Source organism: Python bivittatus, unplaced genomic scaffold (genome assembly GCF_059951505.1).
Source record: "Python bivittatus isolate LINGU-HERP-01145 unplaced genomic scaffold, Pbiv_v1 ctg000700_np1212, whole genome shotgun sequence".
NCBI classification, from domain to species: Eukaryota; Metazoa; Chordata; class Lepidosauria; order Squamata; family Pythonidae; genus Python; species Python bivittatus.
Window position 1 is genome coordinate 84,443,373 of NW_028277098.1, and position 14,513 is coordinate 84,457,885.

Consider the following 14,513-nt stretch of genomic DNA (forward strand, 5'->3'; position numbering starts at 1 on the left):
AATGAGTTTGGAATTATATACTAGATCATGGTATATGTTTTTACTGCAGAATTGATGTACAGCTTCCATCAGAGTTTTAGTTTATTAAATAATTATTACGACAGCACATTTAAGTACTATTTTGTGGTGAATAGCATTTTCCCTGTCCTCTTGTTTTTGGTGTTAGCAGCAAGGCTTCCTTAATGCTCAGATGGTGGCTCAACGCAACAGGGAGTTAATAAGTCACCATATCAGACAGCAAAGAATGGCCATGATGATGCAGCAGCAACAGCAACAACCTCCAGCCTTCAGTCCTCCCCCAAATGTGACTGCCTCAGGAAGCATCGATGGTGCTGTTACAGGCTCTCTGATGGCTCCTGTCCCACCCCAACAATTTCCATACTCCTCAAATTATGGTACTTGTTTCACTGATTCAGCTTTCTTCCTCTTTCTTCTGGACCTAAATGTTGGCCTAAATGAAGTACCTGTGATCTTAAGGGGAAACGCTTAATATAAACAAATATAAGCAGGGAGGAGATTGGTAATGCTCTGCTGTCAAATGATCTAAAATAGAATTGTCAGAGGGAGGCTTAAGAGAAGTTTGCGTTTATCTTTACGTGTGATTCACTTTGCAGTTATGTTGATTGTAGGGCTCTGATTTCAGTTACTGCTCGCTTATTTCTTAATTGTTCCAAAATGTTTCTCTTCTGCCAGTGAGATGGTTCAATAGCAAATAAGTATTTTAAATTTGTCATTTTGGTTTCCTACATTCAAATTATTTCACCTTAGCTCCAACAATTTTAATTTCTCTTAGTTAAAATGAGTTAGAATTAATTAGAATGTCTGATCATTTATTAATTGATTATGTGCCATCAAGTCATTTTTGATTCCTAGTCACCACATGGATATATTAGGTGGATATATTCATGCTGGCAACAAGTGAAATTGAAGAAAGTACATTACTTTGGTTAATATCAGAACCCGTTAGAGGAAAGGGATTCTTGACATAGAACTAAAGATGCAGTTATCTTGAGTACCATGGCCTCTTCAAAATAATTTTTTCTTCTAGTAGATCGCTAGATACTTTATTTAGGGAATATTTGACTAAATCAGATGAAGAAAAATTCTGCATGCTTAAAAACCATTTTCTGTAAGTTTATCAGAAGCAAAGGAGAAAATATTCAAACTACACATTATTGCAAGTCTTTTACTTACTAGAGGAATAATATTTTATGGATTAAATACAGCCCTCATTTAGCAACAGCACAATGACTAAAAAGATAAATGTAGCAGTAGGAGAGCAGTGTCTGCAGTATCAATAGCTAAGGGATCTGTTAAAAATGAGACAAATACAGAAAAAATTCTTTCTGGGATCCTTGTTGTGATCTATGTGCTGAACTAATTATTACCAGAGTTCAGTGTTGATTGAACTGCAGCAGTTGAGAAAGGCATTGTAAAGCATTTCCTTTCTTAAACAAAAGTATATTGAGTTAGAAATAATGACCAAACTGTTACCTTATGTGCTTTTCAAGGAATGAGCCAGCAACCGGATCCTGCCTTTAGCAGGGTATCAAGTCCTCCTAATGCCATGATGGCTCAAAGAGTTGGACCCTCCCAAAACTCAATATTGCCACATCCCCAGGCATCCCCAATGTACCCAGCTCCGGAGATGAAGGGATGGCCTTCAGGAAATATTACCAGGAGCAGGTGAGAGAAAAATCTCGGCATTTTCAGAGTGGCTATGACAGCACAAGTGTGTGTTTTCAGTAACAATGAAAATGACAAGAACAAGTCTTTTTCTTGCCTCCTTTTCTACTTTTGCTGTAGATTTTAGTTTAACTGCAGCTTTATGTATCAGCTATTCTAACCTGATGTTGATTGTGCTTTGGTCAGGGGAGAAATACTTTATTATACAAGATCAGAGTTAACTTTTTAAAAATAAAGCATACTGAAGATAAACCACAGTGACACTGAAAGTCACAGTTAGTGGCCCTGTCAGAGATTGACAACGGAGGAATTGAAGGAAAAGAATGGTGGGGATATGTATGGGTGGGGGGCATATTACTTTTGAATATTTTATGTAAAGCTGTCCTAATCAGCACAGACCTTATTCACTCAGCCAGGTCAGGTAAGGTTAAAAGATATATTTGTACAGATACTAAGCTTTGATAAAGTTAATTTTAGTTGCTATATGAACTCTGCCCATCTGGTTGAAGTATAGTTCAATATAATACAAATTAAAAGAATACAGTAATCTTATTTTAAAATGCTCTAAAATTAAATTTAAAATAATATGAATGAAAAGGATAAAATATAAAGCTAGACATAAAAAAATAAAAAATTAATGCAAAGGATTGGCAAGAAAGACCAATCTCAAGTGTAAAAGCAGCATCGTTTAAAAGAATGTATTCCGATTACTCTGTTATAACTCATAATAATAGTAACAGTATTATTGATCAGTAAGGATTTTACAGAGCAATCCTGTACATGTTCACTTAAAAGCAAGTCCCATGATGTTCAGTGTTTTTCTCCCCAGGAAACTGGGTATAGAGGAGCTATAGCTTTAATCATCATTAATCTCCATCCAAGATACAGAGCTGTCTCAGTGGAAAGTATAATTTTTATCTTTCTGTAATCAAAGATAAATGACCAGAATATTCAACACCTTCTTTACCTCTGAACTCTTTGTCTTCTTCAAAATCTGCACTATTATAAAAGAATTAACAGCAAAATAAAAGCAGCAAAACAAAAATACAAATAGTTTTTTAAAAAAAGGCATCACGCCTGTCTGAAGGCCACATACCCAGAAACATGTGCTCCAATTGCTCCTTCCTTCCGGTGAGATTCCACTCGCTTCCTTGGACATGCTGCTCTCTGCATGGTAGAGAGCATTCGATGTGGTCTATTTAATGTGGCAAACTTCATAGCAAAGGAGAGAATTGCTTGTAAGAAAGCAATTTAGACTATAGATCAAATTAAAAACATCTATGGCCTTTGCTCGTCAAATAGGAGGCTAGTGAGAGGTCATTTGTTTCATTCTACTGATTTCATCAGTTTGATTGCTGCACACACTGTTTGGAGAAGGGACTACTGGGTTTGATACTTTGATTTTTGATATTTGAATGCCAGTGTATGACCGAAAGCATTTTATCTAGATCTTAACCTGAATATGTTAATCTGCTAGATAAAAATGAGGCTATTCCAACCTATATTCAGTAACTGGAGTGTTGTGTTTCAGATGAAAATTATTGAAATATTTGATTTTAAAGATACAGAACTTTTAATATTGCATAGACTTTAGATACCTCAAAAACTGTAAGAAAAAATAGAAATTAAAATTAATCATAGACCATTGCTGACAATGAAGCACAGTTCTCTGGTTTGTAGAGGATTAGATGCTCTATCATAGTGCAATGCCAACATTTATATATTAAGAACATTAGAACATAACATAAGCAGTGTCCTGCTGGATCAGACCCCTGGCCCATCTAGTCCAGTAATCTGCTCTTGCAGTAGCAAACAACTGCATAAAGAATCCCACTTGTTTTGCAGCAGATGACCTTCAGAGGTAGTCACACTGCCGTAAGGCTAATAGCCTTCCATGAATTGGTCCAAGCAGCCAAACTGTTAGCCAGCACCACATCTTTCAGTAGCAAATTTCAAAGTTTAATTACATGTTTTATAGAAGAATACTTCCTTCTATCTGTCCTCATTGTTCCAGGATTCAATTTCATTGGCTGTCCTCTGGTTTTAATTGTTTTGGGAAGAAAAATAGCTTTTCCTTGTCACTTTATTTTTTTTTATACCAATACCAATACTTTAATGGCCAAGTATAAAACATACACAAGGAATTTATCTTCGGTGATAACAGAAAAATCAACGGTGCGTTTGGATAAGAGCAAAAAAAGATCACATGGTATTCAGCAAAGCAATGGCACGAGGGGAAAAACTATTCCGATGTCTGGATGTTTTAACATAAGGAGCTCTATGGCGCCGCCCTGAAGGAAGAAGTTGGAACAGATTGTACCCAGGATGAGAAGAGTCTGCAGATACCCTCTCTGCCCTCCTTTTGACCCTCGCAGTATACAGTTCTTCTACAGAAGGCAGATGGATTGCAGTGATCCTTTCTGCAGACTTAACTATTCATTGGAGTCCATACCATGCATGATTTAGTATACCTCAGTCATGTCCCCTCTCATTGGTTTCCTTCCTAAGTGGAAGGCCTCACGTGTTGCAACCTTTCCTCACAGGCAAGGTGCTCCAGCCCCTTGACCATCTCAGTTGCCCTCCTCTAGGCCTTCTGTAGCCCCATTACCTCCTTTTCGAGGTGTGGGAACCAAAAGCACACACAGCATTCCAGATGTGGTCACACCATAGGTTTATATAAGGGCTTTATGAGGTTGGCATTTCTTATTTTCAGGGCCATTTCTTATTATCCCTAACATGCCGTTGGCCTTTTTTATAGCAAATGCACACTATTTCAAAACCTTCACTGAACTGTTTACCATTACTTCAAGATATCTTTCCTCGTCAGTCACTGCTGGTTCGGATCCCATTAGTTTGCATGGGTAGTTAGGATTTTTGACACCAGCGTGCATCCCATTACACTTGCTCACATTGAATGGCATCTGCCATTTTGACGCCCACTCTGGTATTGATGGTATTGCTACTATCTCCTACTATGTCTTGTGAAATTGCAATGATACTCAACTCTCCTTCCTTCCTTCCTTCCTTCCTTCCTTCCTTCCTTCCTTCCTTCCTTCCTTCCTTCCTTCCTTCCTTCCTTCCTTCCTTCCTTCCTTCCTTCCTTCCTTCCTTCCTTCCTTCCTTCCTTCTCTTGTATCCTGTAGTTCTTTTCCACAGCAACAGTTCAGCCACCCAGGGAACCCTGCAACTTACAATATGATGCATATGAACAGCAGTGGAGGTCACATGGGCCAAATGAATATTAATACTATGCCTATGTCAGGCATGGCTATGGGTCCTGACCAGGTAAGTTGCCTTCGATTTGTGCAGATTCCTAGCTGTGATCAGCTCCTTCAAGTAGTTTAAGATAGCTATTCTCAATAGGTCTTGATTCAGAAACTAAATTTACCGCTATGCTTGGTTGTCTTGTGCATTTTCTTTTTCTCTCTCAGTTTTTCAATTCTGTATTGCTCCAATAGATTGTCATTAGCTTTATGGGAGATGAAGAAATTGTTATGGGAAAATAATTGCCTATTACCATTCCAGGATCATAACTCTGGGATCCTGTTCTTGGGAATATAGGAGTTCAGAAGTAACTGATATCTCTCCACCAAAATTCATTCTCTAGTGTTTAAAGCACTGATTGCCAGTTTAATTTATGTTTATATGCTTAATCTCTGTAGTTGCAGTATTAATTTCATTGTATTCTAGTGTTTTTTCCTCTTACATTTTCTTGTTCTCTGCTGCAGAAATACTGCTGACATCTCCTGCCTTCAACAGGCTGATGCCATAGATGTTGGTGAACTGTATTACAGAAAAGTGCACATGAGTGTCATGTCAAACATGTACTAGCCTTATGGAAAAACCACTTCCTTTTCCATGAAGATATCCTAAGTGACTTTATAAGTTATAAAGTTTGGATGTGATGGATAGAATCAAAGTATCACTGTATAACGTTAAAAAAAAAGGTCAAATATTATTTTGGCACTCCACCTATAGGAACATGGCAACAACATTTGAGTAAATGTAATGGGCAGACAGTTTGTATACTAGTCCTGTTTACTGTAGCTATTCAAAGCCCATAACCACAGGCAGACCAAAGTGCCTGGAGAAATCTTGGTAATAATCTTGAATTACATCGCGAGAGCCTCTGACAGAATGTAGTTCTTGGCCTTGATGGAAACGTGAAACAAAGCTCTCAATCCTCATGCTGCGGTTAAGGCTGCTTCCATATGTTGGAATTCTGATGTGCATGTTGCAGCTCCTATGCTGTCATAGACTCCAAATCATGCTCTTGATGCCAAAAGGTTATAGGGAGATATGTATAATTATGACAAAGATTTCCATCCTGATGTGCAGGTTTGTGCACCTTATAAAATGGCATAGGGAAATGCAATATGGTTAAGAATGACTGGATGGAACCTCTCCCCTTTTCAAGACCATTCTAAATTGCTGTTACATGCTGTGTTTCCGGTCACAGTAATTGAAGCAATAATCACAGTTCTTGAACTTCATTAAACTCAAAACAACGCATTGGAGTTTGAAACAAAACTGTTTGTGAATAAGTTTTGTAAATATCTTAAGACATTGTATGATAAATATATGACTTTTGTAGGTCACTAACTCATTTTTGCAGAGTTTGTGAAGCTAAGTATTTAACAAAGATAATTTCTGTAAACTCAATTTAGTTAGAGTCGTCCGAATAGGGTTTTTTATTATTATTTAAATGGTTTTGGAGCTGGGTAACTGTAGCCCTTGTTGTCTATTGGTTTCTGACAATTTATTTAGAAAATTATGTACTGGCTTTTTAAGATATTTTGGTCATCTTTTAGTGTTCTTAAATTTTTCTCTACACCTTAAGTGTGCACTTTGTTACTTTTTTTTATAGAGAACAATTTGATGACAAAAAAGGCTCATTTTAGCTGTTAACAGTTTGTTGAATTTTTAATATAATCTGCTTTTTCAACAAAAGAGCCTCTGCTCCAGGCCATTTGGCTAACTTTTAATGAAGCTCAGTGTTACTCAGAACATGTTTGTGTGTGTGTTAAATGTCTTCTGTCATCAGGAGGCCAAATCAATTATGTAACTACCCAGAACCTTTTATGGAGGGCAATTAATCAATTATATCACACCTAATTGCAATATGGACAACAAATAAATTTATTTTAAGTAGTATCCTTCATATCATTATCTACAGTTTGAGGCTAGAAATGCCATAAACGTTTTTCAATTTTGTGGCATATAAATGAAAGTCTATATTGCTTTTTTCCAGGAAAAAAACTAGTGATTCAAAATGAGCTATTTCAAAAAGCAGATTAAAATGTCTGAAGCAGTGTAGTGTATAGGTTCATTATTCCTATTATATTTTCAAATTAGTTCTTTCTGAATATGTAAACTGGTGATTTTGATTATTTGATTTATATTGGACATTTAGTTTAATTTTTGCAGAAGCTTTGCAATTTTATCCTAAGGGATAGAGTTACTTGCTCCCCCTATTCCAAAATTGCTGCTTTCTGAGCACACACTGAAATATGACCTTTTCTGTGTAATCCCCCCAATTATTTGTATTTCAGTTTCTTAAAGTTGCCCTTCAAACAGTTGAGTTTTGATCCAGAATTATGTATGTTCTGATGTGCATATTTTCCTCGCAAATGACCAGAAGCTTCCTGACCCTTTTACTTTTTCTGAAGTATCATTTAATCTGTAAATTAATGAATTATATTTAATGTTTAAATTGTGAACAGCTTTGAGTAATTATTTAAAGCGTAATTCAGCTGAAACTCCATGTCTCATCAGATATTAAAACCCCAATATTAAATAACCGAGGAAGTATCTTGTATCCGCTCATATCACTTCTGGGCATTCAAGGTGCCTCTGATGAGGCATGTCGTGTTGTGGATCTTCTTATTACATTAAAAAAAAAAAAAACGCTTTCAGAAGCCACTTTCTAATTCCTTCAGTGCAACTGCATAGTGAAAAGTTAAAAAGCACATGCACGCAAAACATCATGAATCCCAAACTGTAGTTTCAAGTTTGAAAGGAAGTGTTCTGATCTCCTGCAAAGCATTCCAAGTAATATGAGAACTCTTCCTATGAAGTTGGAACAGCCTGTTTTGCTCAAAACATTTCAGTTCATCTTTACTAAAGAGTTGGTAAAATTTCAACTTTTATAAGGGTTGAGGATTTTGGTAACAACTGTGAGTTTAAGTTGCTTTGGTGAAGTTCGATCTCCCATGTGATAAGCTTTCTGTGGCCCTTTTTAAATTCTAGATGAATTCTATGTGTATTTCTAAAATCTGGTAGTATCTGCTGTCCACTGGCTCTTTTCCCTGTTGCTACTTTTTTATTGATTCCAGCAGTTTCAGTTCTATTTTATTAAATAGAAAAACAATCACACATTTCAAAAACTGCATTTTGAATTGCTACTAAGAAGAACATTCTAAACACTGTTAATTCAAAGTATCGTACTTGGAATCAAAAGTACAGGTTAAAAAGCATTCTGCTGCAGGACATCATCACTTTTAGCAGCTGTAGTGCTGATTGGACAACATTTGGATGGCTTATTGTGACAACAAGATTAGATGGTATCGGTGCCTTTTTAAATTTTCTCTCTGATAAGCAAGTCCATTCTCATCCCATCCAACATGTTTGCCAGGGTGCATACATTTTTTTCCTGTTTCTCTATTCTTTGTGCTTGGTGAACAATTTTAGCTACTTTGTGGCAAGACACACAAACCTTTTTCTTATTCTTTGTGCTTTTACTTCAGTAAAACCTTTTTCAGCTGAAACCATTTGAATGTTGCACAAATTACCATAGAGAATTTAGTAGCAGACTGTCATTTGGTAGCAGTGATGTAACCCTTCAAATGAGAGCAATATTTCTTATTATCTCAGGAGAAAGGCATACAGTATTTAAAATTAATTCTAAAAGTAGTTTACACTTAAAATGACTTGTATAATTGATCTTTACATCATACAAAGGCCTCCTGTGGGCGCTGGCATTTTAAATAAAGGGGGCCTGGCATATGGTCTTGTTTTTATGGTTTTGTTTTATTTGAATGTTAATAATAATAATGTAAATAAAGGTTTCTATTTGAAACTGGACCTTGGTGGCATGATTAACTCTTAAATTGTAAAAAATATATACTTTCACTTACATTTTTACTCCTCAGATTTGATTTTGTCTTGGCAAAGTGACTAATATAAATTAAGCTTCCAAAACCAGGCCGCATACAGAGGTGGGTATAATGCATAAAAGGAACATTTTTCATTGGGAAAAACTCAACATAACTGATAGTATTTAGCTGTATAATTGCCTGTTATACACCTGATATTAGGTGAAAGTTACAACAGAATAGTTCCATATACACACTGCACTTATAATTGTTCCATAATCATTCAACTAATGTGATTTGCATATATAAAACAGCCAGCACAGACCAAATTCTGTGGTTGCCACTTAAAGCAAACATTGATTATATGTAGCCTCTAACCTCATTTTCTCTATGCAGCTGTTTGAAAGACCAGAGTCAAAAGGGTTTAAACTTAGGTATTTATGCATGATTGCAGGCTGCTAGTGATGAACTTCAGTGTAAACTCTCATCTTTTTAGCATCTCTCACAAGTTTGGTAAATAATGGGTATAAACGGAATACAGGTAGTCCTCAACTTAAGACCACAATTGGGACTGAAACTTCTGTCGCTAAGTGATGCGGTCATTAAGTGAATCATGCCTGATTTTACGACCTTTTTTGTTGCGGTTAAGCAAATCATATGCTGGTTAAGCGAATCCGGCTTCCCCCATTGACTTTGCTTGTCAGAAGCCCCCTGGGAAGGTTGCAAATGGCAATCACATGATCCTAGGATCCTGCAATCATTGTAAATACATGACGGTTGCCAAGTGCCCAAATTTCAATCATGTGACTGGGGATGCAGCAATAGTCATAAGTGTAAGGACTAGTCGTAAGTAATTTTTTCAGTGCTGTCATAACTTTGAACAGTTGGTAAACAAATGGTTGTAAGTTGAGGACTACCTGTAGATACCATAAGTTCCTGTACAGGTTTTATCTAGCACAAGGTGGGAATAGGTTAAATTTTGTGCTTAAGTTTTCAACTTGGATATAATCACAATTAAAAACAACCTTAAATCAGTAGCATTCTTCTATCCAAATCATAAATGTTCCCTTGAGTGAGGGGAGCAATGTCACCAGTCTAGAAATGTTGTCCCCTCTCCTCAGGAAGCCATCACTTGACCTAGTAGATGATTATAGTCTTGTCTCCAACTCCTCCTTTTTGAGAGAGGATGTGGAGAAAGTGGTAGGGTGGCAACTACAGGGGACTTAGGATGAAGATTATCTGGATCCCTTCTATTCTGGGTTCAGAACTGAGGATGAGATGGAAACTACATTGGTTGCTCTTATAGATGGCTTGCTGTGAGATTCGGATGATGTTTGCATCTCACCTTGCCATGCTAGATCACATATGATACTGTTCACTATGATATCCATTTGGGCCACTTACAAGGGTTGGGGATTGGTGACAATGTATAGCGGGTTCTGCTCCTTAAATGGCTAGTTCCAATTGATGGTGAGGGAGAAGAGATTGAGTCCTTAGATACTTCTATGTTGGTTTCAATGAGCTCACACCTTTCCCTCATTTGCTTCAATGTTCCATGCATGAAATCTCTGCTATTACAAATTAATTGGGAGAGGTAATCTATCAGCTTGGGGCAAGGCACCAGCAGTACGCTGATGAGGCCCAGCTATATTCCTCCACTCATGGCCATATAGGAGTTGTAGTAGAAATTTGGACCTTTGTGGAACTGTGTCAGAATCCTCGCAAGATTTTATAATAGATTATTAGATGGCTAGTTTAAAAAGGAAAAAAAATAGTTTTTTACATGCTGCAGTTCTGCCATTGTAAAAGGGGTGGGGGGACGTAGGGATGAGAAACCGTTAAAAAGCCGATGGCTCCTTATCACAAGCTCTGGCATGCTCAAGGTCATACCAGCAAGAGAATCAGAGAACCAAGAACTAAGGGCGATGTGGGGGGGGGGGTAAGAAAAACAGCTTTTGGCGCGCTTTTGATCAGTCTTAGCAATGCTTTGGATCTGTACACTTATTCTCAATAAATGAACTTTCTTTTGAATCAATATTGGTTGCAAGGAAAGTTGCTGGATTTGGGATCAACAGGTGGCAGCTCGTTACATTTTGCTAAGACTCCAAGTGTAGACTTCCACCAGGGAGATTGCCCTGTGGGGAGTCCAAAGCCTCACGTTGACCGGGACCAACCGAGCAGCGGGATGGCTGACGATGTAATTGAGGAAGAAGAAGAGAGACCGGTCCCCCCTCCATTGGAAGTGAAGGTGATAACCCAAGAAGAGCCAGTGCAATCATCGTGCCAAGCCCGAGCGGGGGCGAAGGCAACGGCGACAAGGGGATGAGGCCCATCGATGAAAGATCGCATGGGGAAATTGGAAGGGCAGATGGGGGTCCCTATCCGATGATGTGCGAGCGCTTAAAGCAGCGGTGGATCAACTGCTTGGAGGGGGATTTACGCCCCCCACGTGAGAATCAGCAGCCACACTGGGAGGTACGGAGGCGGCAGAGCAGTCGGCTGAAGGTGAGACCTCCAGCGAGGAGGAGGAGGATCTCACACCTAGCAGAGCCAAGAAGAGCCCGATGCAGCAGCGGGGCATCTCCATGAAATTCAGGGGAGATGCTGAGCAGCTGGCTTGCTTTATCACCCAGGTGCGGATCTACATGGAAGGCTATGGAGGTCTGTTCCGCAGCGAGGAAGAGAAGGTCTCCTATGTGTCCAGTTTTTTTAAAGGTATGGCTGCAGAATGGGTGGTTGGCCTGTACAGGGTGAAGGACCGGGCTTTAAGGAGATTAGAGGATTTCATGGTGGCTCTCTGCGCACGCTTTGAAGACCCATGCGTGGCGCTTAAAGCACGACGTGACCTGGAAAGGCTGAAGCAGGGGTCCAAGTCGGTATCAGAGTACGCCTACGAATTTCGGGGGTTGGCTCAAAGGCTGCCTCATGTGCCTGAAGAGCTCCTGATCGAGTTTTTCCAGAGAGGCTTGCAACCAGAGTTGTTGCAGCGCGTGGTGTGCCGGGGTTTCCCCAAAACCTTTAATGGATGGGTCGCTATGGCTGGCGAGGTGGAGGAGCAATGGCGCACCATAGAAACAAGAACCCGACTTCCGCCCTTACCCGGCACAAAGAAGGCGGCGCCCAAGGCAAAGACCAGCGTGCCAGGAAGTAGCAGGAGCCAGTGCGTCTGTTTCAACTGCGGGGAGCCGGGGCACTTTGCCGCTGCGTGCCCTAAAGCAAAGACGGAGCAAGGAGGCAAGAAGACAGAGCGGAAGGGGCCGAAGTCTTTGAAGCCCGGCAAGAAGGAGTCAGCGGCGGTAGGCAGCGAGACGGGAGCTAGAGTGGCAACACGCGGCGGCAGCAAAACCCGGAAATTGTTAGCTCTGCTCTCTCTCCGACAGGCGGCTGCTCTTCCAGAGAAAGAAAGCAGCTCACGAGAGGACTCGGAAAGCGAAGAGATGGGGGTGAGTCCCATTAAAATTTGGGTGGAACTAAGGGTGGTGAGGACGAAGCGAAGGGCAGAGATGCAGGCGCTGATAGACTCTGGCTGCTCCCGAAATCTGATTAATCCCGCCCTCGCCTGGGGTTTGGGACTGCACTTAAAGAGACTTAAAACCCCTGTGATTTTTACCCAGCTGGATGGATCCCCAGCGGGGGGAGGGCCGGTGGAGTATCGTACTGAAGAGCTCGAGCTAACCATGGGGGACCATAAAGAGACTATTAAATTCCTAGTGACTCCCATGGCAGGCAACCCAGTACTTCTGGGCATGAACTGGTTAAAAAGGAAGAACCCAGAAGTGAAGTGGGAGGAAAAGATCTTGCATTTCCCAAAGGAGGGGGGAGTGCAAGTTGAAGGAGTTACCGAAACGTTGTCAGATGAAGAGATGGGTGCTGTGAGTAGGGAAAAGGCAGGGGAGGCTGCAACTCAGATTCCCAAGCAATACCTCGACCTGCAGGAGGTTTAGCGAAAGGGAGTCAGATCAGCTACCCTCCCATCGTACCTGTGACTGTGCCATAGAGATTGAGCCGGGGGCAAATTTCCAAGGAAGAAAATGTATCCAATGACACCCAAAGAGTTGGAAGCCTTGCGGGAGTTCATTGATAAGAATCTAAAGAAGGGCTTTATTGTACCTACGCATTCTCAAATTGCTGCACCAGTGTTATTTAGGGAAAAGAAGGATGGCTCCCTACGTTTGTGCACAGATTATAGAGGGCTAAATGCCATTTCTGCTGACAACCGGTACCCACTCCCTTTGATGAAAGATCTGTTGGCCCATTTATCCAAAGGGAAAATTTTCACAAAACTGGATTTAAGGGAGGCGTACTTCAGGGTGCGAATCCGGGAAGGAGATCAATGGAAATCTGCCTTTAACACGCCCCTGGGGTGTTTCCGTTATGAAATAATGCCTTTCGGATTAAAAGGAGCGGCGGGGGTGTTTATGCAACTTATAAATGAGGTGTTACAAGAGCATTTATACCAGGGGGTGTTGATTTATCTGGACGATATCCTGATTTACACTGAGACCATGGAGCAACATGTACAATTGGTCAGGAAGGTACTAAAAAAGCTACTGGAGGCTCAATTGTATGCCAAGCTCTCCAAATGTGAATTTCATAAACAGCAAATTGACTAGAATTTCGCATCAGGGAATTGAAATGGACCCGGTCAAGGTGAGGGACGTCACAGGTTGGGAGGCTCCCAAAACCAGGTGTCAGCTTCAAAGTTTCCTGGGCTTTGCTAACTTCTATCGGCAATTCATACCCAACTTTGCCCAAGTAGCACTCCCACTCACCGATTTGTTGAAACCCAAGGGCAAGGACAAAGCGAAGGCATCAAAACCTGGAGCCCCCTTGGTCTGGACTAAGGAGTGCCAGGAAGCTTTTCAAAGTTTAAAGCGTCTGTTTACAGCTGAACTGATCTTAAAGCACCCTGATCCAGAACAGCCATTTGTCATACAGGCAGACGCTTTGGATGTGGCAGTGGGAGCTGTGTTGTTACAGAAGGGGGCAGGGGGGAGCTGTTTCCATGTGCATACATATCCCGGAAATTTTCAGAAACTCAGAGACGCTGGTTGGTGTGGGAAAAGGAAGTGTTCACAGTGCACTGGGCGTTAGTTTGCTGGAGGCACTTGTTAGAGGGATCACCCCATCCCTTTGAAATTTGGACTGATCACAAGAATTTAGAAGCTTTGACTGCACCGAGGAAGCTGTCACCCAAGCAAATGAGATGGGCACAATATTTCCATCGATTTAACTTCTCCCTGAAGTACATTCCTGGGGGAAAAAATTTCTGGCAGACACCCTGTCTCGATTGCCTCAACACAACAGCAAGCGAGAGGAAGTAGTTGCTCCTGTAATTCCATGTACCCAAACAGCCCTAAGGGTGGTCACTAGAGCTCAGAAAAAGAGGGGTGAAGAACAACCAGAAGGAGAATTGTTGAAAAAATTAAATGCCCAGATTGCTCAGGATGATTGGTTTAAAAGCAACAGCCAATTACTAGTGAACAAACAAGGGGCATGGTGGTGGCAAGATAAACTGTATGTCCCTGCAGACGCTAGAAAGTGGGTCTTGCAAAGAAGTCGCGACAGCAGAACAGCTGGGCACTTTGGTTTTGTGAAGACATTACATCTACTCAGGCGACAATTTTGGTGGCCAACAATGAGAAAAGATGTAGGGGAATATGTAGCTACATGCCCCACGTGTGCAATGGCAAAAAAGGGGGCAAACCAATGGGGCTTCTACAGACAGTAGCA

The 14,513-nt window shown here is 40.6% G+C and overlaps 1 protein-coding gene across 5 annotated transcripts in view; it reads left to right on the top strand.

Annotated features, from left to right (window-relative positions):
- NCOA3 (nuclear receptor coactivator 3) overlaps nucleotides 1–8,769 on the top strand; it is a 113,649-nt gene extending 104,880 nt beyond the window's left edge. For 4 of the 5 annotated variants that reach the window (XM_088154091.1, XM_088154088.1, XM_088154089.1 and 1 more), the window contains 4 exons: nucleotides 167–395; nucleotides 1,512–1,686; nucleotides 4,830–4,971; nucleotides 5,415–8,769. In XM_088154091.1, the coding sequence (XP_088010217.1) occupies nucleotides 167–395; nucleotides 1,512–1,686; nucleotides 4,830–4,971; nucleotides 5,415–5,426 (558 nt within the window). In that variant the 3' untranslated portion in view covers nucleotides 5,427–8,769. The remainder of the gene's footprint in view (nucleotides 1–166; nucleotides 396–1,511; nucleotides 1,687–4,829; nucleotides 4,972–5,414) is intronic. The other variant, XM_088154092.1, reaches the window with a different exon arrangement.
- Nucleotides 8,770–14,513: the final 5,744 nt, after the last annotated feature.